We start from the raw sequence: 27,458 nt of genomic DNA, 5'->3' as shown, positions 1-27,458 counted from the left end.
CGATAGAGCATTGTAAGCAAGGGATGCCAAGACCCAATCTGAGTTTTCAAAAGACCTCTGGGCTTACTGCGCAGCTTCGTTGCAGGGGCACAGACCCCACGTGAGGAAGATGCTTAGGCATGGGTGGAGATGTCGAAGGTGTGGCAGCTTCCCTCGGGGAATGACAGTGGGGGTGGATCTAGAGAAGTCACGGTCCTGGCATGACATGGAAATGCACAGAGGCTGAAGTCACTGCAGGTGAGGGCACTGGTGGCGCCCAGGGGCAGGCGGAGGACCCGGGCAGCTATGTCCTGTTCAGGGTCTTCAGGGAGGAAAGGAGGCGGTGCCCGGAGACGGAGAGATGGAGCTGGGAGGGGCAGGAGGAGTCCTTGGCCCTGCGGATCTGGGCTGGGGGCTTCTTCCTCCTCCTCTCCCCTTCCCCACTTATTTCTCCCTCCCAGGCAGGCTTCTTTGATCTTAGTCTCCACAGCTGTCTCAAAGGGTTAAATCAGCCCTGGCCAATTGTCAAGGGAAAAAGAGGGCAGTTGGTAAGCCCTCTCTCCACTCTTGGCAGCTTAATTTTTTTCAAAACCTTTTATTTGGAGATCATTGCAGATTTACATGCAATTGTAAGAAACAGTAGAGTTATTTCTATATACGCTTCCTTCAGGTTCCCTCAATGGTAGCATTTAAATAAGTATAGCATAATGTATCACAGCTGGGAAACTGGCGGTGATACAATCCTTCGGCACTGTTCAGATTTCACCAGTTTTACATGCACTATTGTGTGTATGTGTGTGTGTGCGCGTGTGTGTGTTTGGTTCTATGAAATATGTCCATCAGTCCATCAATACAATGCTTCAGTCTAATAATGGAATCCTGGTGAAATAATCGATGCATATAGGAAACGGTATACTAAGAAGATATCGAAAAGAATGCAACAGACATCTATGTATTGATAATGTGGCAAACACCAAGATACTTTGCTAAGTAAAACAAAGACTCACGCAGAACAGCGTGTTTAGTATGTACCATCTGAATTAAAAAGTGATTACAGTCAGACTTCCATATCCGTGGCTTCCACACCCTCAGATTCAACCAACTGCAATTGGAAAATACTCAGGAAAAAAAACGCATGCTATAGGTGTCTGTTTATGACCCTCACAATGTCAGTGTGGGATTCCTTTTCAGAATGGCTGGTGGAACGCTTGTGTCCAACACCATCCAGATGTGCAAATGTAACATCGTGTTCCCAGGAATCATTACTAAATCCGAATTCAATTTCCCTAGTACTCGTTTTGCTGATTCCATAGGATTGCCTCTTTAAACCTCCAAAATTTGCACTGAGATCTTTTAAGGCCAATGTGTCTTCCCCCAAACTGTCCTTTGCTCTTTAAAATGCAGTACTTGAGAGAACAACCCCATCTGAAGACAATTTTTTTTTAAAGACTCCCTTTCTCTGATGGTTTATTGGAGGGAAGAGGAGGCTCACCTAGACATAGGCAACAGATCAACCAATATTAGAAGATAAGGGGATGAGAGAGACAGGGAAGGAGGGAAGGAGAGAGGGAGGGAGGGAGGGAGGGAAGGAAGGAAGGAAGGAAAGGAGGAAGAGAGGAAGGGAGGGAGGGAGGAAGGAAGGAAGGGAAACCACAATAAACGAGTGTGCTCGTCTTTGCTCTTAGAAAATAGAGTCAATCCTGGACCCCAGGACCCCTCAGGCTCAGCCCAAGCCCCCCACCCCCTTACCCCAGACAGTCAGTGAAAGAGGCGGCCTTGCAAAAATACCAGGAAAATACCTAATTCCACAATTTCCCCAGGAACACTTAAAGATCAATCCCGTGAGTTCTCACTAACAGGCACCCTGCTGGAGTTCTCAAGCTCTCTCTCTCTCTCCCCCTCTCCCCCCCTTCCCCCTCTCTCTCTTTTTCCTCTAAGAAGGATAAAATAAACTTTTTTACTTTTATATCTTAATCCCTGCATGAGAAATCTTTCTCCACCCACGCCGTGAGCACCTACCAGCCTTTCCACCCTAAGGGCACCTCCTGACCCCAAGGGCACCTGCCGCAGGAAATGGGGACCGGACAAGGCCAGCTCCAGGACACTCTGGGGAACTCCCAGGCTGAGAACCCACGGGGAGGCCCCAGGGAGGCGCTTGGCTCCATCTCCCAGCCGTCTTTCCTGGCAGCCTTACACAGAGAGAAAATTCGTCTAAATTGGGCAATGTTCAGTTTCCAGTTTAAACAAAACAAAAGCTCAGTTTCAGTTTCGGTTTCCCCGTAGTAGGAGAGCTGGCTTCTGAGCTCAAGGCAGCCCAGAGAGCGAGGATCCAGCTGCTGCTTGGAGGTCCCCACCCCAGCCCTCTCTGCACCCCAAGAAGAATATAAGTCCCTCTCTGCCCCACACTGCCCCCTTCCCCCTCTGCAGTCCTGTAGCCCGCTGGAGAAAGGCTGGAAGGTGCCCCTTCCACGGGGCTGGGCAGAAGCAGAGAGGATTCTTCCCGGTCCTGCAGGGATGTTCGCTGCCGAGGACCTGTATGACACCCCCGGGGACAGGCTGGACGCTTTCGTGAAGCACAGCCTGCAGCCCCAGGGGGACTGGAAGGACGAAGTGAAGGATGCCGGGCAGAGAATCGAGCAGTTCTTGAGGGATCAGTGCTTCCACGATGAGCTGATCCTGGACCAAGAAGTCAGGGTGCTGAAGGTGGTCAAGGTGAGCACTCGGGATGCCAGGGGTTCAAATCCCAGCTCTGCCCCTGTGGGACTGTGGGGCTTTGGGGGAAGGGTCCCTTCATCTCTCCGAGCACCAGTCTCCTCTTCTTTGAAACTGGTCTGTTATGAGCAATAAGAGGGATAAAACATGGAAAAGTACTCTTCAGCAGTAAATTAGTCTACAAATCCAAAGGGTAATGAGGATTATCATTATTATTATCATTATGTCTTGGGTTCCAGCTCTCTGAGAGCCAGGGAGTCATGTGGGATATGGACAGCAGGTTTCTATAAAATTTATGCTTTTTGTTTCTTGTTTGAGAAACCCCACTTTACACCCAAAGTCATAAAGATGATCTCCTATATTTTTCTTTTAAAATGGCACTGACTGGTTATGTTAGAAACCATCTAGCAATTCGGTAACACCAGAAGGTACTTTGTGGGTTCAAAGGGTTTTTAGAGGCTGACCATGTAATTCAACACCTGTTTATAGCATGGTTTGTCCTGGGAAAGCACTAAATTGTAATTCAACTTTTAGTATATCACCCTAAATCAAAAGCGTCTTCACCGTAAGCCTAGGATTTTGTTCATTTTGCTAGGAAGAAAGACATCTAACATTAAGGAAATCAGGCTTTACCTGGGAGTGGGAATGGCTGCCAAGAATAAGACTGAAAAGGAAGGATATGTAGCCTTAAGGGATTCTTAAATAAAGGGTTGAACCCAAATATTCAGGGGCATTACCACCAACCACACTATGAGCTTCAAAACAGAAATTCAAGACATCCAGGCTCCTGCAGTTGCTTAAAAAGATACAACTTTGCACTTCTGGGCTGTGATTCTTTCATACTCGCGAGCTTGCTGTAGGGAACCTCTGCTCTAGAGCTATGTCAGCCTCTTTCCTTTCAGAATCTGCAACAAAAACCAAAAGGAACTTCCCATCAGAACCAGAAATGGGATGTATATCCTCTTAAGGATGGGTCTGAAGGTGTTCAAGTATTTTAACACATGTTCTAAATAAAACTCTTCTACAGATTCAAATGTGCTGTCTCCATGGGAGGTGTGTCATTTATGTGACTCCAAATGCCCATATCTTGAAGTTCCTATTCCCACCTTTACAGGTGTATGCGTCACCTGGAGAGACTGTTCATCTGTATAAGAAAAAAAATATATTTTACGTTTCCCCTTGCTCTCCATGATCTCTATTTCCAGAAATTGAAACACCCCTAGAATAACTATCTCCACCTGTTGTGAGCAGCACAGAAAATACCTAGAACAATGTTGCTATGCAGCTAAAGACCCTATTTGCATAAACATTAGTAAACAAGCAATAAGGTCACACCTGCATTACAGTTTGCTTCTCTGATAGGAGGAAGGGAGTGCATCGCACATTGTACATAATTCAATATTTGCTTTTTCTCTGCCTTTGTCAACCCTTTTAAGCAGTCCGTTTTCTTAATTGCATCTAGTTTTCCTGGTTTCATCTATCCATATTAAGAGGAGAGTACTGTATTTTTCTAGAGTTAATTATGCGGATTCCATTTGTTGTCTGACCATTAATGGGCTGGAGAGTCTTCTAGGACCAGTAGTAACTTGTGCAACAACATCTCTTCCAGGACTTAATCACCAATTCCATCTGACACCTATATTCTTTCTTTTCTACTATTCTGTGTCTTCTGATCAAAGAATGCAACGTCTAAATTAAGGATCCATAGGAGACTGAAGTCAATATTGCTCCATGATTTTTTTTAATTATACAAGTAATACATTGAGTCACAAAAATATAGGAAAATACAAAAAATACAAAACGAATGACCTTACTACTCATAGATAAATACTATTCACATTGTAGTGCACTGTTATTACATGTTAAACGTTTATAAATCACCAAAAAATCATTTTCTTTCATGTGTATTTATAGGTATATTGATTTCAAAAGAGATGGTAAACCTCTGGTGCCTGCTAAAATTGTGTAAACCGTTACAAATTACCTCTCTCACAAATTACAAGTAAAACTCTAGACAGATATCACAAAGCAAGTCCTTCAGGACTTTGGAAAAGTAAGTAATGGCAGGCAGATTGGGGACTGAAGCCAAAGTTGAGTAACATGTAAGAAGATTATGGTAGAACAAAATATTAAAACACAACATGAAAGAGGGAGGTTAGGGAGAGACTGGTCAACAGGTACAAAGCTACAGTTAGGAGGAACGAGTTCTCCTGTTCTATTGGACAGGGCGGTGACTATGATTAGCAACAATGTATCATATTGATCAGGTCTCATTTATTTATTTTTGTTGTGGCTGTGATGGCCTTTGGGGTCTTCTTCACAAATTCTTGAATTAGTTTAAATTTAAATAGCCACATGGGGTTCTTGGCCACCATATTGGATAGTGCGTGTCTTGGCGTAGAACGTTTATATTAATAGAACACTACATAAGAAGCTGGTAACTGTGGTTGCTTCTGGAGAAGGGGTTTGAGGCCTGGGGAGAAATGGAGCTTTACATTTCATTTGTATCCTTTGACTTGCTTACCAGGTATTTAATTTTTCTAATCAACGAAAAGATGTAGTAAAAGCCATAGCAAAGTCTACCAATGTATGGCGGAGACCAAGGGCTCCTTTGGGACCTATGTAAACAGCCTAACATGGGTGCTCCGGCTTCAATCTCAACCTCAAAGCATCGGATCTCAGCGGCGGGGAAGCTCAACATTGTTGTCCTCCACAGGGTGGCTCCACAGGGAAGGGGACGACACTGAACTACAGCTCCGACGTGGACCTGGTTCTGTTTCTGAGCTGCTTCTCCAGCTTCCAAGACCAGGCACAGCTCCGAGGAATCATCATCAGCTTCATGGAGGAGAAACTGGTTCACTGTAGCAGAAGCCTGGCCTACAAAATCACTGTGACCCCACACAGAGTGGGGACCAGCGCCCCTCGCTCCCTGTCCATCCAAGTCCAGTCCAGGAAGAACAGCGGAGTCGTCAGGGTGGACTTGCTCCCGGCTTTCGATGCTCTGGGTAAAGACAGCCATGGGGCGGGTCTAGAGAAACCAGTGGGACCCCTTCACCAACCTGGCCTCCAAGGAGGTTTGGGGAAATGAAAACCAGTGAGGAGAGAGTGGGGATAGCTCTTTTACAGGGAGAGGGGACTACAGCAGTACCCTGAAGATTAAGTCCCCCATAAATGCATGTGTTGCCATGTCCCATTGTGACCCGAGGAAAAGGGACTTCTCCCAAATCACAGATTCTCACCCAACCCAAGAAGACGATTCTTCTTTGAACCTCTGGGAAACAGCAGGTCAAACAAGTTCTTCAAGGTCTTTGGAGTCAGACAGAGCTGGATTGGAATCATCTTTAAGGCAGGGTTCTTGCCAGGCACGGCGGCGTGCACCCGTCCGTCCCATGTTCCAGCTACTTGGGAGGTTGAAGCAAGGGGATCACTTGATTCCAGGAGTTAAGGGTGTAGTGTGGGCCGGGCGCGGTGGCTCACGCCTGTAATCCTAGCACTCTGGGAGGCTGAGGCGGGCGGATTGTTTGAGCTCAGGAGTTCGAGACCAGCCTGAGCAAGAGCGAGACCCTGTCTCTACTAAAAATAGAAAGAAATTAATTAGACAACTAAAAATATATAAAATTAGCCGGGCATGGTGGCGCATGCCTGTAGTCCCAGCTACTCGGGAGGCTGAGGCAGGACGATCGCTTGAGCCCAGGAGTTTGAGGTTGCTGTGAGCTAGGCTGACGCCACGGCACTCACTCTAGCCCGGGCAAAAGAGTGAGACTCTGTCTCAAAAAAAAAAAAAAGGGTGTAGTGTGCAATGACCATGCCTGTGAATAGCTACTGCACTCCAGCCTGGGCAACATAGTGAGACCCTGTCTCTAAACAAAAGCGGAAGAGGCCCTTAATGACTTCAAATGTGTGCTCTAAGACTTACTAGTTGCACAACCTTGGGCAAACTATTTAACCCCTCCAAGACTGAGCATACCAACTTGTTGGATGGGACAATAATATTAAATTTGAGTGACCCATGGGAAACTGACAATATTTGACCCACAAAAACGGCAATTTCCCGTGGTTCCACTTAAGCGTACCTACTTCATGGAGCTGTTCTGATTCCATGAACTTAGCCCAGTGCCTGACACATGGCAAGTCTTTGGTCAATTTGAGTTTTTAAAAATCGACGTGAGTTTTGAGCGTACTACCAAACCATCTAGGCCTCCACTTATTTAGCTGTAAAATGGGGGAAACAGTGCTACAGTGAGGATTGCATGGGATAATTTATGCATATTCTATGCTCAGCAGTTCTTTTCCCATCTTCCCACCTCAAATGGTAAATCTTCCTAACCAGGTATTTTTCTCCTCCCAGGACCCTTTTGCCCAGACTCTAAACCAGCACAGGAAATCTATGAAAATTTAATCACCAGCGCCGGCCGCCCTGGGGAGTTCTCGTCAAGCTTCACCGAGCTGCAGAGGCACTTTGTGAAAAGCTGTCCTGCCAAACTGAAGAGCCTCCTGCAGCTGGTAAAGCACTGGTACCAGCAGGTGAGAGTGTGGGCGCTGGGCTAGGAGGTACAGGGACACGGGACAGGGGGGAGTGTGTGCATCCCATCATTTTATTTTAAGAGGAAAAAAATGGAAACAACCTGGTTGTCTAAGGATAGGAGGCAGGTTATGTAGCGTAGGTGAAAAAACATCATTGCAAGATATTTGTAAACTATAGGACACCAGCCAATATTAGGGACGGCCATTATTGTTGGTGGTGGCGTTGTCACTGCTGTATTTTCCAAAGCGCAGTGTCCTGCTTAGAGCCTCCTGGCTCCAATGACACTTTCCTCGAGGGCAATGAAATGGTTCCGGATGAGCAGAAACATAATTTTCAGTAGGCTTCAGGCCTCAGGCATTTCAGAGGATAATACAAACAGCAGTAATAGTAATACAGCTACCATTTATTGAGTGTTAATTATGTTCTATGATCTATGCTAAGCACTTGTGAATATTTTTTCTCATCCAGTCTTTCCAACAACTCTACTACTGCACGTATTATTCATTATCCCCATTTCTGAGATAGGAAAACTGAGACTCAAAAGCTAAAGCGGAGCTGAGATTTGAGCACAAAAGTGTCTGACTTCACAACTTGCACTCTTAACCAACAACACGACATATTTTTCATAATAATAATAAATTGTTTCTTCCGATTATCTGAATATTACAATGGACTCATTATTAAAAAAAAAAATTCAAAGCCAGTTGTGGTGGCTCATGCCTGTAAGTCCAGCACTTTGGAAGGCTGAGGCAAGAGGATTGCTTGTGGCCAGGAGTTCAAGATCAGCCTGGACAACACAGGGAGACCCCATCTCTACAAAAAATTTTTTAAAAATTAGCCGGGCACCGGCCAGGTGCGGTGGCTCACGCCTGTAATCCTAGCTCTCTGGGAGGCCAAGGCAGGTGGATTGTTTGAGCTCAGGAGTTCGAAACCAGCTGAGCAAGAGCGAGACCCCGTCTCTAATAAAAATAGAAAGAAATTAATTGGACAACTAAAAATATATAGAAAAAATTAGCCGGGCATGGTGGCACACGCCAGCTACTCAGGAGGCTGAGGCAGGAGGATCGCTTGAGCCCAGGATTTTGAGGTTGCTGTGAGCTAAGACCACGCCACGGCACTCTAGCCCGGGCAACACAGTGAGACTCTGTCTCAAAAAAAAAAAAAAGAAAAGAAACATCTCTGGGATTCCAATTGAGATTGCAATAAATTTCTCAATTAATTTGGGAGGAAGTGAACATTACACATTATTACTCTTTCTCCTTTATCTTTCAATTTGTTCTGATTTTGTTTTACATTTTCAGTGTGCATATATGTTTTAGTTTTCTTCAGTTATTTCCTAGATTTACTATATTTTATTGCCTCCTCCATTCCCACTGAATGGCACAGACTGATGATGCTCAGAAGGTTCATAAGACACCCCAGTTTCCTCTTTTTGGAAATCCTGATGGCCTTAGGACGTAAGTCCATCTAGACCCCAAGCCATTCATGGCTTGTGCTACATAATGCAACGAAGTGAACTGGAAATTCCCAGGGCATCAGGAATCAATCTCAGTTTCTCTTTCCCTCTCTCTCTCTTTCTCTCTCCCCTCACCCCCCACCCCCTTTCTCCAGTACTTGAAACGTAAATATCGAGGCATGGCATTACCTCCCAAATATGCACTGGAGCTACTGACCATCTATGCCTGGGAAATGGGTACAGACAAAAGTGAGAACTTCGAAATGGATGAAGGGCTTGTGGCTGTGATGGAACTGCTCAGAGATTACAAAGACATCTGCGTATACTGGACCAAGTACTATAATTTCCAAAATGATGTTGTCAGAAACTTTATCAGACAACAGTTGAAAGAATGCAGGTGAGTGTGTTGGTTGCATTATTTTCAGCTTTAAGGAATAGAAAAACCCAACTCAAATAGCATAAAATATTAAGGGGATTGATTGGCTTTTGTAACTAAAGAAGTCCAAGGATAAAAACAGCTTCAGGTATGGCGTGATCCAGATGTCTGCTGTATCATCAGGGTCCCATTCTGTGCATTGCTTAGCTCTGTGCTACTCAGGGTTTTACCATTGAATTTGGGCTAATTCCCTTATGGCTGCATCAGTTCTAGGCTTCTCATCGGGACACATCCTTTCCAGTACAAAAGGGAGCATTCCAAGTAAAATCTCTGCAATTCACTCTGATTGGGCCTGCTTAGGTTACATCTCTGATCAGGAACAAGCGCTCCATCTTGCAGGGATGCCTCCCTACCCAGAGACATGCACAATCCCGTAGGCTTGAGTGGCAGAGATCAGAGTCCCGAGCGTGACAGAGATCCACTCCCCTTCTCTCTTCAGGCCCATTATCCTGGACCCAGCTGACCCCACCAACAACCTGGGGAGGCGAAAAAGATGGGACCTGGTGGCCCAAGAGGCTGCTTACTGCCTGCAGCAAGCTTGCTGCAGGACTGTGGACCCCCGCCAGGGCTGGGACGTACAGGTATGAGCCCCTCCCACCCCATAGTACTGACTCAGCACTGACCTCCTTTTAACCCCACATGGATCCCCCCAACTCTTGCTACTGCATCTATAGGCCCCCGGATGCAGAACCCTTCCATGTAGACACCCCAGCCAACCAGATGTGAAGTTCTTCCCCTTCTGCTGTAAATGTCTGGGCCTCGGTTCTTTCACCTGTAAAATGGGCAGCCAATTTCTGCCCTGCTCTGCAGCCATTTGAAGGATATAGTAAAGAACGTACTCACATATACGTGAATTTTCCCACACAGATCACGGTTCCAAGGTCTGAGCACTAAGTGGGAACACAGGGACCAGGACTCTGCTTATGAGAACTCCCTGAAAGATCTAATTTCCCCAACCTGCTACTCGTGGAGGAATCTTGTCACCAATCCTGCATTTCATATCCTGCGTGGAAAGTTCAGAGTCTGGCCCAAAGGCTACCCTGGAGCAATTGAAGCAAGGCAGATAACTAAGACATCAGAGGGACCCACCCCCTAGCCATGTCCCATTGGCTGGCAATGTCCAGTGGACCAGGGGGCTCCTGGGAAGGCAAAAAAAAAAAAAAAGGAAATCAAACTATTTAAAATGATACACAATTAAAGTAAGTGTCCTTCCTATCCTGGCCCCAAGTCACTCAGTTTGACCCCCTCCCAGACATCCACTTGTCAATCACTTATGTCCCCTCCTGCGGATATGCTGCACACACAAAAGCACGTGCCTGTGCCTGAACATACTCCCTGGGGGCTTTTTGCATTTGTACTTCATTCGCTCAAATATTATTCAATGGGTTATTCAATCACTAAATTAAGTGATCTTAAAGACAATTGCATATCCACACATGTAGACCTAATCAGCATAGCCATATATAACATAAAGTCCAAATCAGGACGCTTCCAAGCATAAAATGGGGCGGTGTTAATTATGCCAGGACAAGGGACACGCACCAGGACTTCCCTGGACAAACTGGAACATAAAGTCACCCTAGATCCAATCAGTCTTCTCAACAGTATGTCATAATTCGATGAGAGGGAAAGTACTTTAGTTCGTACAACCAGGATGCTTTCAGACTTTTGCCATTACAACGAACATCCTTAAACATACATGCTCGAGCCTGAAATACATTAGATCATTGGACCTCCCAGCAGCACTGTGATGCAGCTATGGGGTGAGTACAATGTTATGAGCAGGTGACAGGCAAGGGCTCTGAATAGGTCTACATAGGAGGAGTATGATTTGGAGAACTGTGGCCAGTTGTTACTCCAGCTGGGGTGAGTCAGAGGACAGTTTGACCTGATGATTCTATAAGCCCAGGATGACCAAGTAGTCTCTTTTCCCTGGGACAGTCCTGGTTTGTGCCTGTCATCTCACATATTAGTTTTAGAAGTATCTCAGTAGGCGATACATCATATTAGCAGCAGCCAGAAGGGAGGCTTTGGGGACGACAGATAGGACCACCCAGAGAGATAACCTTATCTGCTCCTCCCTCCCTTTCAGCGAGCAAGGGACGTCCTGGTGACAGTGAAACAGACAGGGGAGGAGGCTTGGACACTCTCGGTGAACCCCTACAGCCCCATCTGGAAGATGAAGACAGAGATCAAGAGAAAGTGTGACTTCAGCGGGCAGCAGCGTCTGTCTTTCCAGGAGCCAGGAGGGCAGCGACAACTTCTCAGCAGCCAGCGGACCCTGGCGGATTATGGGATCTTCTCGAAAGTGAGCATCCGGGTGCTAGAGACCATCCCTCCTGAGATCCAGGTCTTCGTGAAGGACTCTAGCGGCCAGAGCAGGCCTTACGCCATCCACCCCGATGACACCATCCGTGACTTGAAAGAGAAGATTGAGGAAGCCGGAGGACCTCACGTGGAGGATCAGATACTGAAGTTCAAGGGTCGGAAACTGTGGAATCATCGCAGCCTGGAAGACCTGCAGATCGAGGACTGTGACACCATCACGCTCATTAAGAGAAGCTGAGATTATGGCGACTATGCCAGGACAGGCAACCTGTATTGGGTGCCCGTGGTCAGGTTGCCCATGACGGTCCTACGGTCCCGTTCCCTGCCCCTGCCCCTCTCTAGCCAGACACTGTGCTCTTTGTGAAGCATAAATATGAACATACCCTCTCCCTTGCTTGAAGTCCTCTGATGGCTCCCCATTGCCCACAGAATAAAGTTCAAGCTCCTGTGCTTGGCATTCGGGATCTTTGACCGTCTAGCCCTTGTTCATCCCTCCGTCCCTTCCCTCCACGTTCTCATCTGTCAATGCTCAACCTCCTAAGTCATTGATTCTCAAAGCATGGATCTCAGACCAGCAGAGTGAGCATTCCCTGGGAACTTCTTAGACCGGAAAATTCTCAGCAACATTCCCAGACTTAACCTGAGTGAGATTCTCGGGTGGTGGGACCCAAAAGTGTATGTCTTAACAAGCCTCCCAAGTTCATTCTGATGCACACTGAAGTTTGAGAACCACTGCTCTAAGCCTCACGCAGCTGACCAAGTCATCTGCCCCTACTCTCTCCCTACGCCCACATCAGGCTTCTGTGCAAGCACCTGGGACCCTCACTGTGTTCCTTTGTTGGATCATTTACCCCCCCAGCCTCATGAGACTTGACAAAAACTATGCCTTATTCCTTGTGTCCCCATGGTCCAGAATGGCACCTGCCTGGTGCAAAAGCTTGGTGCTTGCCTGCTGAATAAATGAATGAACCAATGAATGGCTTTGAATTCTTCACTCTTATCTTCATGAAGGTCCCAGTCCAATGCCGTTTCAGAGTCCACGTTGTTTGGGGTGCCTCCCAGCCTATGTCTCATTCTCTGAAAATGCCCACACTCACCTACACAAGCCCCACGCTGGAGTAGACCTGGTCCCCATGCTCATAGGCAATGCCTTCACCCCTCTGTCCAAACATTGTTAGACCCAAGGTAGCCAAGAACTGGTAGAATGGGTTTCAGAGCAGGGCAACAAGAGTGGACACTCACTTTAGAAGGCTATTGCAGTACCCCAGGAGAAACGATGATGGTTTGGGCTGGAGATGGGAGTGGAGATGGGAAGAGGTAGATGGATTCAAGGCCCAAAAGCCTTGATGGTGGATGGAATGTGGGATGTGAGGGAAAGAGGGACCTCAAACCTGTCTCCCAGTTGTTACCTTTAGGGGGTTGTTGATCAGGAGAGGGTTTAAGGAGCCTGCTGGGAGACTAGAAATGTTCTAGTATCTTGATCTGGGTGGTGGTTACAGGGGTATATGCAAATGCAAAAATCTTACCCTGCCATACATCCAGATGTCTCAGGTTGGGTTCCCAGGGAAGCAGATTCTGAGATGGAGATCGCGTCATCAGAGTGTCATAGCAGCGTTAGTATGTGGGAACTATAATCTCCCCTATTTTACAGGTGGGGAAACTGAGACACAGATGGTTTCAATGACTTGTACATTCACGTAGCTAAGTTTGGATTTGAACCCAGCACTCTGGCTCCAAAGCTCGTGCTCTGACCACTTTGCTGTTGTTAACTCAGCAAGGATGGAGGACTCTTGTCTTATTCGCCACTATTTCCCAGTGCCTGGCATAGGAGCTAACACATAATAGGTGCTCAGTAAATATGTGCTGAATGAATGGACGATTCTAGTAGGGATTAAGTGGAGTCTTGTACGAGGCTTGAAACAACCTAACGCATGCGAAATTCTTCACCCGGTGTCTGGCACACAATAAGTGCTCAATAAATGTAGCAGCTACCACATGTTACTAGCTCTTCCCCTGCGGTCTCCAAGTTCTCCTTTCGTATCCTAGGGTGGGGGCAGAGGGAATTCTAAAGAGCTGAATCCTCTCTGGTCCTGGCAGTTCCCTCACTCCTAGTCCTGTGCTGGAGCCAAAATGACAGAAACAGAGAATGGGTGTTGTGGGAACGATTGTTATTCTCTGCCCCACCCCCAACGTCCTTTCTCCCTTTCTTCCATAGCGATGGAATTTTCAGCACATTGCCAAGGCTTAAAAACTACACTTCCCAGCCTCCCTTGCAGCTGGTTGTGACCATGTGATTAAGTTCTGACCAATGGAGTTCATCTGCATTGTAAGCATGAATTTCCATGTGCATCCCCAACAACCTCCATTTCTCTTTTGGTTCCAGAATCCCCAGAGCTATCTCCCTCCTGCTTTATAGGCAGGAAAGAAGGACAAAATGTAATAATAGGCACTGATAAAATTTTTGCAAACGTTTCCGTCCTTTGGGCAGGTTTAAGACCCGATGTAGCTTTATTCCATGGTGCCCTAGATATCACAAGGAGAAAAATGTCTAAGATCCACAAGCCCAACTGGGCTGTGTTGCCTGAACACAAGGAGATGAATTATGATGATGATCAGGGAAGGGACTCCCTAGTTTGCCTACCTTTAAACAGGGGGACGTTCGCAGCTTGGTGGACATCTGGGGGCCCATAGAAATCAGGTTGATGTTAGGTAGCACAAGCCCGATTTCACTGGAGGAGACCAGGAGGAACCCAATGAATTCGATGCAGCTCCAAGAAGAGATTCAGGGAAGGAAACCCTAGGGTCTCAAGGAGGAAGGATCTTGAACTGCTGGCTCTTTCGTTTCCTCTACACCCTGGGCTTACTTCCTTTTCTATTCAGCCTACACCCACCCCACGGACAAGCCTGCCCGTGACTCCCCAGCAGATGCCTTCAATTTTCTGCCCATTTGTCCTTAAAATCCATTCACTCTTGGATCATAAGGACCTTTCGGATTGCAAGTGACAAAGACACACTTCAAATTGGTTTAAGCAAAAATAAGCAGAATGTCATGGCCCATAAGAGTCCAGGGGAAGCTAACATTAGGCACAACTGGATTGTATTAGTGACGGTTCTCCAGAGAAACAGAACCAACAGGATATATAGATAGCTACAGAAGAAGGAATTTATTATGGGAATGGGCTCATGGGATTATGGAGGCTGAGAAGTCCTGTGATATGCTGTCTGCAAGCGGGAAACCCAGGGAAGCCAATGGTGTGTTTCAGTCTAAGTCTGAACATTGGAGAACCAGGGCAGCCAGTAGTATAAGTCCCGGAGTCTGAAGTCCCAAGAAGATGGAGTTCTGATGTCTGAGGGTAGAAGATGCATGTCCCAGCTTCCGAAGAGAGAGTGCAAATCACCCTTCTTTCACATTTTGTTCTTTCTAGGCCCTCAAAGGATTGTGTAATGCCCAGCCACATGAGTGAGAGCAGACCTGCATTACCCAGTCTACTAATTCCAATTCTAATCTCCTCTGGAAACATCCTTACAGGCATGCCCAGAAATAATGTTTTACCAGCTATCTGGGCATCCCTTAATCCAGTGAAGTTGCCACCTAAAATTAACTGTCACGTGAATCAAGGAGTCCAAATGATGCCAGTGGGTGTGTCAGTTTATACTGCTTAATGAACCACCCGACAACACCCATTTATTTGTTCAAGGAGTCTGTGAATTGGCTGAGCAGGTTTTCTGGTCGATATGACTCACCGGCAGCTGAAGGTCTATACCAGCCCCACTCACATGTCTGGCAAATTGTTCAATATCAGCTGGGAAAACAGGGATGCCTTAACCATGTGTTTCCCAGGATCCAACAGGCTCATCTGAGCTTGTGCACATGGCTACTGGGTTCTAAAAGCAGCAAGAAGAAAGCCAAGTCCCAAAAAGCATGCACTTTTTAAGCCTCTACTTGTATGATGTCTGCTAGTGTCCAAAACAAGCTGCATGGCCAAACTCTGATTCAAGGGATGGGGAAACAGGCTCGACCCCTTGCTGGGAGGAATTGTAAAGTCAACATTGCAGAGGGGTGTGCATACAGGGACGGGGAGAGTTTGAGAGCATTGTTTTCCCCCTTGTTATTATGCATTTTCTTCGATGATCTCTCTCCACATGACAGGGGAAATGTCTCTGCTTTCTACCCAGGCATTCTCTGCTTTCTTGTAAACATCTGTGGGTGCCCACTGAGCCATTGATACATGAGCAAACATGGACGTTCAAGGGAGTTACCACCCCTGGGGCAAACCTTAACCAACGGAAAGACAGGAACCAGGGTCCCCTTTTCCAACTCTTAGGTGGACAGTTTTAAGGCACATTCTACGTAGCTTCTCTGAGGGTCCCCATGGGCTTGAGCCCCAGTTGCTCACAGTTATAATCAATGTAATAATGTTCCTTCAATTGGCTTTCTCTCCTTCCCAAACCCCCACACTTGTCCCTTGAGATCATTTGCCAGAACAAACCACCTTCGTGAAAGGCCTTCTCTCATGCCCTGCATTACAGGGAATCCAAGCCAACACTCATCTTTATGTACCTTCCTCCTGCCCAAAACCTAGCTCACCCCGTTCTGATCTCCTGGCTCTTCTCCCTCCCTATAGAAGCATGCTCCACTGGGTGGTATTTTGGCAAACTATAATGTCAACACATTACTGACTCCATGTTCCCTTTTAAAATCTTCAAATGTTATCCATCATGTTAGCGATCAAATAATTAAAAGCTGCTTAACTCCTAGAGATTTCATGAAGCTAAATAAAAAACTAATATGGAAGGTCTGAATGTTCATTGTTTGAATAACTTTTCTATTGCCTCGAAGTTAATTGTCTGTCCCCATAAACATATGGCAAATGGTTGTGGTCTTACCCTACTGTTGACTTAGCTTTGCAAAGCTGCCACTGCTCTTTGAATTGTCATCATATGGTATTACTTGAGGACCAGGTACTACCAAACATTGGAAACTGGAGGACTTTCAGAATCCATGTAATAAAAAAAATGTGATGCTTTCCACTTGGGGTTAGCCAGTTTGGTAGTTTAAATTGGAATGTGACGTGGTTGATGAATTTCTTGAGAGGGTTATCTACTCTCCCAGTCTCCACGATCCTCATCTTCTCAGACCTACATTTCTTAACTTTTCAGAAGCACTAGGCAATGCGGATGACTTTAAAATTCTCTTGCTTTGTCCCCACCTGTTTGGCTGGTACTGCCTAAATTTCTCTTCCTCTGCTCATCACTTAAATTTTGGCATGACCAGTTGGTACCAATGGCCACCTGTGTGCTAAGGAAAACCAAATTTGTCCTCACCTGGAGCGGCTCATCCCTCCTGAGCATCCATGGATACCTCCAAGTCGTCATCAAAGATACTCCTAGATCTCCCCACACCCACACCCACGCCCTCCTCCTTCTCTGTGTTAATAATGCCACCAATGGTGGCGTTATTATCAAGGACCCAAGCCAGAGAGCTGGGAGTCATCCCTGTCACCTCCCTGTCCCTCACCTCCTGCTATAGTCACCAAGTCCTGTCCACCCTTCCTCCAAAACAGACCTAGAATCCAACCTCCCTTTCCACCTCCGCTGTTTCCAGCCTAGTCCCAGCTGCCACCGCCTGTCACCTGCACCACAGCTCAGTGTCCTGACCTGTGTCCCTGCCTCTGCTCTTACCCTCTGCAATCCATCCTCATCACAGGAGCGACAAGGCCAATCTTCCCAGATGCCAACGTCACCACGTGCCATTCCCCTAATTTGCCACTGTCCTTGGGACAAAGAGCAGATTCGCCTGGCATCGAACGCCGCGGATCACTTCCTCTTTCTAAGCGGTATCTTCACCTGGCTTTCAAAACACCACTCCTGATTTCCCTCTGTCCCGTCTAGATACTCCTTCTCGTTCTTCTTTCCTGGACTCTCACAACTCCCTGACCTCTGAACAACGTTAAGTGCTTCAGGGCTCAGTTCTTGGTCCTTTTCTCTTCTTGCTCTATACTCACTCCTTTGGTGATCTCATCAGGTGTCATGGCCTTAAACGTCTCCATGCTGGTGACTCCCAAATTGGCATCTCAAGTCCAGACCTCTTCCCCGAAATCCAGCCTCAGACACCCAAGGGCCCCTTCCCCATCTCCAGCTGGGTCTCTAACAGACAACTCAAACTTCAGTTCCAAAACGGGGTTGCTGATGTTCACGCCCACACTGTGCCCTTCCCCAGTCTTCCCCAGTCAGGGAAGGGCCGTTCCATCCTTCTGTGGCCGAGGCCAAGAGCCGTGGAGTAGACTCTGACTCTGATCTTCCTCTCACAACATGCTGTGTCCATTAGCAAGACCTGTCAGCCTCATAGTCGAAATACACCCCGCCAAATGATGTGATGTCTGGAATTCGCTTCCAAATAATACAGGAGGGAAGATATGAATGAGGGTGTAATTAAAATGAAATTGTCTACCGGTTGATAATTGTTGAAGCTGGGTGATGGTACCTGGAGGTTCATTACATACATTATTCCACTTTGTTTGAAATTTTCCATAATAAAAACTATTAAATCGTACTACTTCTCCCCTGCCTTCACGGCTATCATGCTGATCCAAGCTGCCTCATCTCTTGCCTGCACTTGCTGCAGTAGCTTCCTAACCCTGCTCCTGCTTCCCCTTCACCTCCACTCCCACCCTCTGCTTTTAATCTAATCCCCCCTCCCCAGCAGCCAGTGTGATCGATCCTGTTAATTTTTTTTATTTATCTATTTGTTTTATTTCAGCATATTACAGGGGTGTAAATGTTTAGGTTACATATATTGCCTTTGCCCCACCCGAGTCAGAGCTTCAAGCATGTCCATCCCCAGACAGTGCGCACCGCACCCATCAAGTGTGAATATACCCATCCGCTCCTCCCTGCTCCCACCTGCCCGACACCCAATGAATGCTATTACTATATGTGCACATAAGTGTTGATCAGTTAACACCAATTTGATGGTGAGTATATGTGGTGCTTGTTTTTCCATTCTTGTGATACTTCACTTAGTAGAATGGGCTCCAGCTCTATCCAGGATAATTTCTTAAAGCTGAATAGTACTCCATGGTATACATATACCACATTTTATTAATCCACTCATGTATTGATGGGAACTTGGGTTGTTTCCACATCTTTGCAATTGTGAATTGTGCTGCTATAGACATTCGAGTGCAGATGTCTTTTTTATAAAATGTCTTTTGTTCTTTTGGGTAGATGCCCAGTAATGGGATTGCTGGATTGAATGGTACTTCTACTTGTATCTCTTTAAGGTATCTCCATATTGCTTTCCACAGAGGTTGCACTAGTTTGCAATCCCACCAACAGTGCATGAGTGTTCCTATCTCTCGGCATCCACGCCAACATTTATTGTTTTGGGACTTTTTGATACACGGCATTCTCACTGGAGATAAATGATATCTCATTGTGGCGTTGATTTGCATTTCCCTGATGATTAGAGATATTGAGCATTTTTTCATATGTTTCTTGGCCATAATAAATGGCCAAGATCAAATTAAAAAGCTTCTGCATAGCCAAGGAAACCATCACAAGAGCAAACAGACAACCTATAGGATGGGAGAAAATACTCACATTTTACACATCCAATGAAGAGCTGGTAACTAGAATTTATACGGAACTCAGGAAAATCAGCAAGAAAAAAATCAAACAACCCTATCAAAAAGTGGGCAGAAGACATGGACAGAAACTTTTCCAAGAAGACAGACTAACGGCCAACGAACATGAAAAAATGGTCCTGTTAAAATGAAAGTCAGACCATGCCGTTCCTCTCCAGTGCTCCCCATTTCATTCACAGTAAAGTCAAAGTCTTAACAGCCATCATCAAGATCCCATCCCTTTCCCGTCCCTCCCTTTACCATTCAAACCTCATCTCCTTCCTCTCCCCACCTTCTATCATTCCATTCCAGACACACTGATGTTCCTCAAACCTGCCAGGCACACAGCTACCACAGGACCTTTGCACTTGCTGTTCCTTCTGCCATGAATGATCTTCTTCCCCCGTTAGACACGTGGCTCACTCTTCACCTCTATGTCTTTGCTCAAAAGTCTGCTTTTCAGGAAGGTCTTCCCTAGCCACGTAATGTAAGACTGAACACCTGAACAGATGCCATGCATGCGCGCGCGCACACACACACACAGACACGGGACATCTTAACCCCTTTTCTTGCATTATTTTCCTGCTTAGCACTTACCACCACCTCATTTACTATAATTGCCCTTATTTATCCTGTTTATTGTCTGTCTCCGCTACCAGAAGGTAAGCACTCTGCAAGCAGGGATTTCTGTCTGTTCACTGATGTATCCCCAGCACGTGTCTGGCACAGAGTAGGTGCTCAGTAAGTATTTGTGGAATGAAGGAAGGATTCAACTCCTGCCCACCTGTCCAGGTACATCTCTCCCCTCTCCCCTCCTCGCCTTCCAGGTATACAGCACACCTGGGCCCCGGCACGCACTAGCCTTCACCTGTGCTGTGCCCGCTCCCTCCTCTCATCTTAAGCAGGTGTCTGCTGGCACCACGTGAAATTCTTCCACCCGGCTTCCGGTTTTCTGTGCCTTTTTTTCTACTGTGCACACATCGCACCCGACTCTTACAGTCTCCTTATTTATTTTTCTCCCCCACCGCTCTGGGAACCCCTTGGGACAGGAACCTTGTCTTACTTTGTCTCCTTAGCACGATGTCCAAGCACCCAGCAGGCACTCGGTAAATGTTTAGCGCGTGAATCGTACTCGTTGAACCCACTTTGTGAGTAGTGAATTCGGGGCTCAGAGAGGTCAGGGTCTGGCAGAGGGCAGGCTGGAATTCAAGGTCTGCTCTGTCCCATCCCAGAGTTCTCCTCCTCTCCTTCACCGGGAGCAAGTCCCTTCTCTTCCCAAGCCTCAGTTTCCTTCGATGAGTTGGATGACTCACACCATCCAGCTCCAACCTGCTGGGCCAGTTGCCTCCCTAGGGTCAAACACTGGCCCATTTCAGTTTCCAAACGTCATCAAAGGGAAACTCTAAAAGTTGAGAATCGAAACCAATAGCAGAGAGGTTGGCGAGATGCCAGGCGTGTTAAGGTGGCTCCGGACGGTCCAGCCTCGGCCCAGTGTCTGTCTGCGCCCCTGACCCAGCAAGCGGTCTCCAAGAAGGGGAACGCTAGGTCAGCTCGGTCCCACCTGGCTTCCTCTCCGCTCTGGTCCTTTAACCCCCAGGGTGCTGGAGGTCAGCGGAAGAGGAGCCCCCTTAAAAAGGGGGTGTGTGCCGGGAGCGGGGTGGGTGCCCGGCTATGTATCTGCGGCAGTGGTGCTCTCCAGACAGAGACGGCAGTGATGCAGGAGCTGTTCCACACGCCGGCCTGCAGGCTGGACTCCTTCGTGACTCAGTGGCTGCAGCCGTGCCGGGAGTGGAAGGAAGAGGTGCAGGAGGTGGTGAGGACCGTGGAGCAGCTCCTGAGGCAGGAGCACTTCCAGGGGGAGCACGGACTGGACCAGGAGGTGCGCGTGCTCAAGGTAGTCAAGGTGAGCCTGGGCCCCTCCACCACCCTGGCCAGGGCGGGGCGAAACCCAGCGTTGAGTCCCTGTCCCTGAGGATGCTGGGGACCCCGGGCTCATTATCCCTAGCGTGTGATGCTGACATCTCAGGACACCACACGCCAGCCCACCTAGCTCGCTGCACCCCTCCGCACTGCTGCCTTGAGCAGAACAAATCGAATAATAACAGCTCACATTTTGGGGTGCACTGGCCTAATCCCTTACCATGTATTATCTCTAATTCTTGCACCCCGTAAGGCAGGTACTATTCTTTTCCCAGTCTACAGATGAGCAAAAACGGAGACTCAGAGGGTTAAGATTTATATCGGACAAATGTAATACAGGGACATTGACGGGATCCTGGCAGAATAAACCGCCTGTGAAATACAGTTTGGGGGCTACTGGGGAAATTTTAATATGACCTGGATTTTGGATAATATATAAGGGAACCATTGTTGACTGTGTTAGGTATCACAGTAATTTTGTGGTTACGGGAGAGAATGTTCTTCTTTTATGAACACGAACTCTAAAGTATTTAGGGACAAAGTTCCTTGGTGTCTGTAATTTACTTTCAAGTGGTTTAGATGAAGTAAATGTGGTAAGCAATTTAAACTTGTTGAATCTTACTGGTTGGGTATATGTGTGTAATAGTGTTCTTTGTATTTTCCTTCTATTTTTCTGTATGTTTCAAATGTTTGATGATAAAAAGATTTTTTTAATAGAGGCTCACAGAGGTGAGGTGACTGGCCCAAGGTCACACAGCTAGTGCTGGAGCTGAGATTTGAACTTGACTCCACAGCCAGGGATCCAAGCTCTCCCTCTGAGATTTTTCTCTAAGCCCTTCCTTCAGCTTCTTCCTGCCACCTCCTGCGCTAGACAGGATGGAAACTCACAAGGGTCAGAGCTAGAAAGACCCTGGAGAATCAGACAGTCTCAGCCAATCCCTCTCTTAAATATTAAGAAAACTGGGGCACAGAGAGGGTGAGAGACGTTCCAAGGTCACACAGGAAGTTGGTAGCAGAGGCAAGACTAGAATTAGGACTCCTGACTCCCAGTCCAGTGTTTTATTTGTCTCTAGGGGCAACCAAGTGACGGAAGAAAGCTCTAAAAGCCCCAGGCCCCCATCTCTTCTTCGCACCTAACCCCAGCATATGGAGCCCGAGACCGTGTGATTTAGACATGAGAAACCACAAACTTTGACATCAGACAGTCTCTTGACTTCTCCCCTCACCAGCTATGTGGCCTTGACTTTACCATCTTCCCTCTCAAACCCTCCGTCTTCTCATCTGTGATCGGGGACCCATCACTGTCACCATCATTTCTCCCTTGCCAAGCAAACGGGGCCCCGCAGGCTACGTGACTGGTGCACGGGAAATGCTCAGAGACCAGAAGCATCATTGCAATCCTTGCCCAAGCTTTCTTCTGGGCCTGGGGCACCAGTCTGACTCAGGCAGACCCTCCCAGACCACCCTCCCTCGACCAACCCGAAAAATAAAGTAGCCATCATTGGGGTGTCTAAAAAGAGTAGGATGCTAGAAACAGAATGAGTTTTTACAGCAGGAAATGGTATTTGCCCAAGCCTCAAATTCTCCCTGCCAACTACAGTCACCTCTCCCCCTGAAACCACTAAATGTAGCAACACCCACGTGCAATGACTAACGAGGACTAATATAGGGTATTTAGATTCTAACCCCTCCCTCCTCCCTACCCGCTGAAAATCTAGCAAGCGGAGCTAGCTGGCATGAGTGAATGCTTGTCTTCGAATGAATTGGGCATAAATAGGTTCAAACTAAAGCAAGTCGGGAAGCCTGTTCTGGATTGTTCTTTCCTCTCTGCCTGGATCTTACCCCTGGGAAAGGCAGAAAAGGCAGTGTAGACACAGCCTCCAGGGGGATGTGCCCTTCGCCCACACACAGGGCGCCACTCCCACCCCTCCTGTGGGCTAGACATGCTGGGTCTGAACGCTGGTGGGGAAGAGAATAGGAAAGGAAGGGAGAATGTGGGGGAGCAGAGCCTGGCTCACAGTCTGGGGTTACAGGGAAGAAAGAGGCATAAGAACCGCTCACTATTTACATTCTGACTCTTCCTCAACTCTGAGACCCTGGTGAGCTGATTCACCCCCGACTGCCTCAGTTTTCTCATCTGTATATGGGGGATAATTATCCCAGCACCCACCTCAATCGGTGGGTGTGAGGATTGAAAAGGACACTATGCATAAAGGGCTTCCAGGGGTGCCAGACACTGGGAGTGCTCAACCTGTGACGGCTGGATTATAATTTATGTGCAGTGACTCCACCCACCAGGAAAGGCAGCCCACCTAAGGTCCGATGCCTGCCCGGTAAGTCCACCTCCCGACACGGAGTGAGTGGTGGGGCTCGCTGTGTGCCGGAGGCAACAGGGCGTGGAGAGCAAGTCTAGGATCTCAGAACATCAAAAGGTCCCCTTCAGATCAGATGCACCCAGGCTCGGGCTCCTTCTGTTACAGACGGGGACACTGGCACCCAGGCAGCAGAAGGGACTGCCTAAGTCAACTACACCAAGAGGAGGAGAAATACATTGCTGAGTTTCCGTGTGCCGGGCACCTCGCCAGACTCTTGGCATGCGTTACTTTGTCTGACCCTCCCAGGAACCCACTGACTCAGGTCCCATCGTTACTTTCACTCTACAGACGAAGGGCCTAGGGCTCAGCTAAGAAAATTACTCAGCTAAGGAACAGGGCAAAGGGTCAAGATCAAAGTCAGGCTGCTCCATTCCACAGCCCGTGGCTCTTGTCCACCGGGCAAACCTGATCCCCGCTTTCTAATGTCATGAAATTATTCAGACTCCTGGGAGTCCTTAAACAACCCTATGGAGTGGGTGTGACGATTCCTTCGGCGCTGGCATTCCGCCGTGCGCGAGAAGACCGCCCGGAAGCCATGCGATGTGGTGGACAGGAAGCCTGGGGTCTAGAGTCGGGCTGGAAACTGTGGGACCACAGGCGAGTGACTCATCCTCTCAACGTCTTGGTTTTCTCACCTGCAAACTGGGGGTGCTATGCGATCCACCCATCTTGCAGGGGTTGGTGAGCATCACATGGGATGATGCGTGTGAAGCGGGCTCGTGGCAGCGGGCCTCGGGGTGACGTGGCTCTGTGTCCTGCAGGTGGGCTCCTTCGGGAATGGCACGGTTCTCAGAAGCACCCGGGAAGTGGAGCTGGTGGTGTTTCTGGGCTGTTTCCGCAGCTTCCAGGAGGAGGCCAAGTACCACAGAGACGTTCTGAGGCTGCTATGGAAAAAAGTGTGGTGTTCCCAGGACCTGCTGGCCCTCGGGCTCAAGGATCCAAGGGTGGCCCAGGGAGTCCCCGATGCTCTCGTCTTCACCATCCGTACCCAGAGGACCAGGGAGCCCATCACTGTCACCATCTTGCCTGCCTACAGAGCCCTGGGTAAGGGGAAGGGACGCGCACCCAACTCACATACCTGCCCTCCCTAGGAGACGTGGCACTCTGTCACCTCTCGCCCGTGGGCACCTGCACACACCTGCGTTCATTCATTCTACCACGTCCTGTGCTGAGGGCTGGGCCGGGGCAGCGCATGGGACTAACTCAACTCAGGCCATCGTGTCACTCAACTTGGGAAACTGAAATTTATCAAGGAATCACACAGATAAACACACGATTGCAAGAGGCAGGAAGTACTCGGAGGAAAAGAGCAGGTCCCCTGGGGAACCACAGACAGGGTGCTCAGGAAGTGATTCAGCGCGAAGGGCATTCGGAAGGAGACAAGACCCAATGAGGTGAAGGAGCTACGACAGTCACCACAAGTGCTTTTGTTATGTGGCACTCGCTGGGGGCGCGAGAAGAGTGTTTGTCACTATTTGGGTTTTCCTAGAAGACCCCGAGACAAGGATGCGAGGACAAGCAGTTCACCTGGGAGGTAATCCCGGGAAACACAGGTAGGGAAGCGGGGAATGGAGACGGGGAAGGGAAGAATTCAATACAAAGTGCATCAGGGAGAGAGTCACCACTCTGAGCAACTGGGCTTCACGCCCTTGGAGAACCCCAAGTGACAATACAGAGCACACACCAACCTTACCCCAAGTGGGATGCTGGAGAGCTCAGTCACCCACTTCCCGTCGGTCGTTGACTGAGGGTCGCTTCCCAGGGCATTAGCTCACTGGCCTGGGTTGTTTGTCCTCGGGCAGAGTCCTAGGTGTTTGAAGTGAATCGTATCTGCTGCAAGCCCAGATGACACAGGTCTCATCTCAGGTGCCAGCTCCTATGAACTGCCGTGGCTGCGTGGAGTTGCTCCACGGGAAAGGTGTCTGAGGTGGGATCCGATCTTAGCAAGAAAGAGAATGCTGAGATGCCTGAGTCCTGCCCACCGTGGAACGGGCTCTCCCCTATGAGCACGGAGGGTTCCAATAAATTACCCAGAAAGAAATCCACCACAGACATTAAGGAAAACTGTGGCCGTTGGGGACATCCAAGGAGGACAACAGTCCTTGGAGTGGAGCGGAGTCCTGAGGCCTGGAAAGCCCAATGTTGGTTCTCCAGAGTAAGAATGTCACAGAAAGGACAGTCGCACGAGCCAGACCTTCGGTTTCTGAAGATGTGGGGTCTCCAGCATCCCTGGAGGGACACCTCCAGTGAATGAGCAGGCTGTCCCCAAAAGATCACTTATTCCCTGGAGTGCTTCCTGCATCCGCGGTCTCTCTCATTGCTTCCTCTCTCCTCAGGGCCTTCTGTCCCCAACTCTCAGCTACCCCCTGAGGTCTACGTGAGTCTGATCGAGGCCTGCGGTGACCCTGGAAACTTCTTCCCATCCTTCAGCGAGCTGCAGAAAAACTTCGTGAAATACCGGCCAACAAAACTGAAGAGTCTCCTACGCCTGATCAAACACTGGTACCAGGAGGTGAGCGAGCTGCTGAGATGGGGGGCAGGAGGGAGGAACGGAGGAGGGCGGACATGAAAAGCAAAGGCCGAGTTCATCATCGCAGGAAACCGCTTCGTGGGGAAATAGGGGAGGAAGAGAGACAGAGAATGCTGGTCTTTGGAACTGTAAAGTGAAACAATCACCAAAGACAATGGGAAAAGAGAAGATGGAGAGGAGAAAGAAATAGAGAAGGAAGGAGAAAAATCGGTAACCTGGAATATTTCAGTAAACGATGCTCCAATTACGGTGGAGCACTGGCTGATGTCCACTTCACTGGGTACTCTGTAGTTAATCATGGCAAGTTAAGGACTAACAAGAGGAAAGATTCATTTAATTCCACGCCAGGAGTGGAAAAGAGGGCCCGGCGCAGTGTAAACAGCCCACGAGGTGCGTTTCTCAGGCAACACTTTATTCCGTCGGGGAAGTAAGTTTTTCCCCCCGGGGATAATCTCAGTGGAACCTCCAACTTCAAAACAAAACTCAGAGACAAAAATCATTTATTAAATAAACCTTGCAGAGAAGTTACAAGGGAATCACACTGCAGAAGGAAACATTAATCCAATTACAAGTATATATAACAGGGATTTAAAGAAAAAACAATTACCCACATGACTAGATTTATGGACAATCTCTGTTCATAGCGGACAAACAGCAGCTTCCTCACGTGCTTATCCTATCTAAAAAGGTCAGGGATAAAGTCGTTTTTGTTAGTGAGTCAATGACTTGTAGGAAAGGCTCGAGGTTTCGTTTATTTGGGGCACTAGAATCAGACAAGATAACCCTGTTTTTGTTTGTTTGTTTAAAGGTGAAGGGTTGTAGTTCTCTGACTGTGGTTGTGATATAATATTTATTTTTAATGGCCACAGGACAAGATATCAACTTTGCTTCCACAAACTGAACAGCTGGATATTTGACAGAAATTTTCACTTTCTAGGTGAATATTAGAAAGATTCTTAAGACAGGAAGTGACTGGTATCAGTTAAGATTACTTCAAAGATTACTTTCTTTTACAAGTACCAGAAAAGCAGAAAAACCAACTCAAACTAGCTTAAACAATAAAAAGAACTATCAGTTCATGTATGAAAATCCCTAACAGTGGGGAGGGAGCTTCAAGCACTGTTTGGTGAGGGTTCTAACTCCGTATCTTTATAATTCCCTCAGCTTCTCTCTGCCCTATATGTCAGGTTGGTACTCAGGCTCCTTTCCCTCATGGTAGCAAAATGCCCACCGATGTTCCTGCCCTCACATCCACACATGAGAGGACTTTTCTTCTTTCAACCACTGAACAATACAACTAGGCTTTACTCTAACTGAGCCAACTTAGATCACACGCCTTATCCTGAACTGATACGTACAAGGGGGAAAGGTTTATACTGATGGGCCTGTACCAGTTAGAGCCCACCCTGGAGCTGAGGATGGGATCAACCCACCCAAACATCATGTCTCCTATACAACAAAGAAGGAAAGAATGTCTGCTAGAGAGGCAGTCCCAATCTTCACCACAGAATTTCATTCATTACCATTTTTTTTCCTTTAGCTAAGAAGCCCTTTCTTTTTTTTTTTTTTTTT

The 27,458-nt window shown here is 47.7% G+C and overlaps 2 protein-coding genes across 3 annotated transcripts in view; both read left to right on the top strand.

Annotated features, from left to right (window-relative positions):
* The first annotated feature begins 2,292 nt into the window (after positions 1-2,292).
* LOC105815045 (2'-5'-oligoadenylate synthase-like protein 2) lies at positions 2,293-11,898 on the top strand. Its single transcript, XM_012650170.1, has 6 exons — positions 2,293-2,691; positions 5,408-5,696; positions 7,040-7,215; positions 8,828-9,069; positions 9,548-9,689; positions 11,201-11,898. The coding sequence occupies exons 1-6, from the start codon at positions 2,494-2,496 to the stop codon at positions 11,672-11,674; spliced, it is 1,521 nt and encodes a 506-aa protein (XP_012505624.1). The 5' UTR covers positions 2,293-2,493; the 3' UTR covers positions 11,675-11,898.
* Positions 11,899-20,765: 8,867 nt separating this feature from the next.
* Positions 20,766-27,458, top strand: part of OASL (2'-5'-oligoadenylate synthetase-like) — a 13,366-nt gene continuing 6,673 nt past the window's right edge. For both annotated transcript variants that reach the window (XM_012650165.1, XM_012650164.1), the window contains exons 1-3: positions 20,766-20,964; positions 24,118-24,400; positions 25,693-25,868. In XM_012650165.1, coding sequence (XP_012505619.1) covers positions 20,776-20,964; positions 24,118-24,400; positions 25,693-25,868 — 648 coding nt within the window. In that variant the 5' untranslated portion in view covers positions 20,766-20,775. The remainder of the gene's footprint in view (positions 20,965-24,117; positions 24,401-25,692; positions 25,869-27,458) is intronic.

The sequence above is a fragment of the Propithecus coquereli genome, unplaced genomic scaffold, assembly GCF_000956105.1.
Source record: "Propithecus coquereli isolate 6110/MARCELLA unplaced genomic scaffold, Pcoq_1.0 Scaffold314, whole genome shotgun sequence".
In the NCBI taxonomy this organism is placed as follows: Eukaryota; Metazoa; Chordata; class Mammalia; order Primates; family Indriidae; genus Propithecus; species Propithecus coquereli.
The sequence above is the reverse complement of the archived record's forward strand: the minus strand, read 5'-3'. Positions and strand labels throughout refer to the sequence as shown.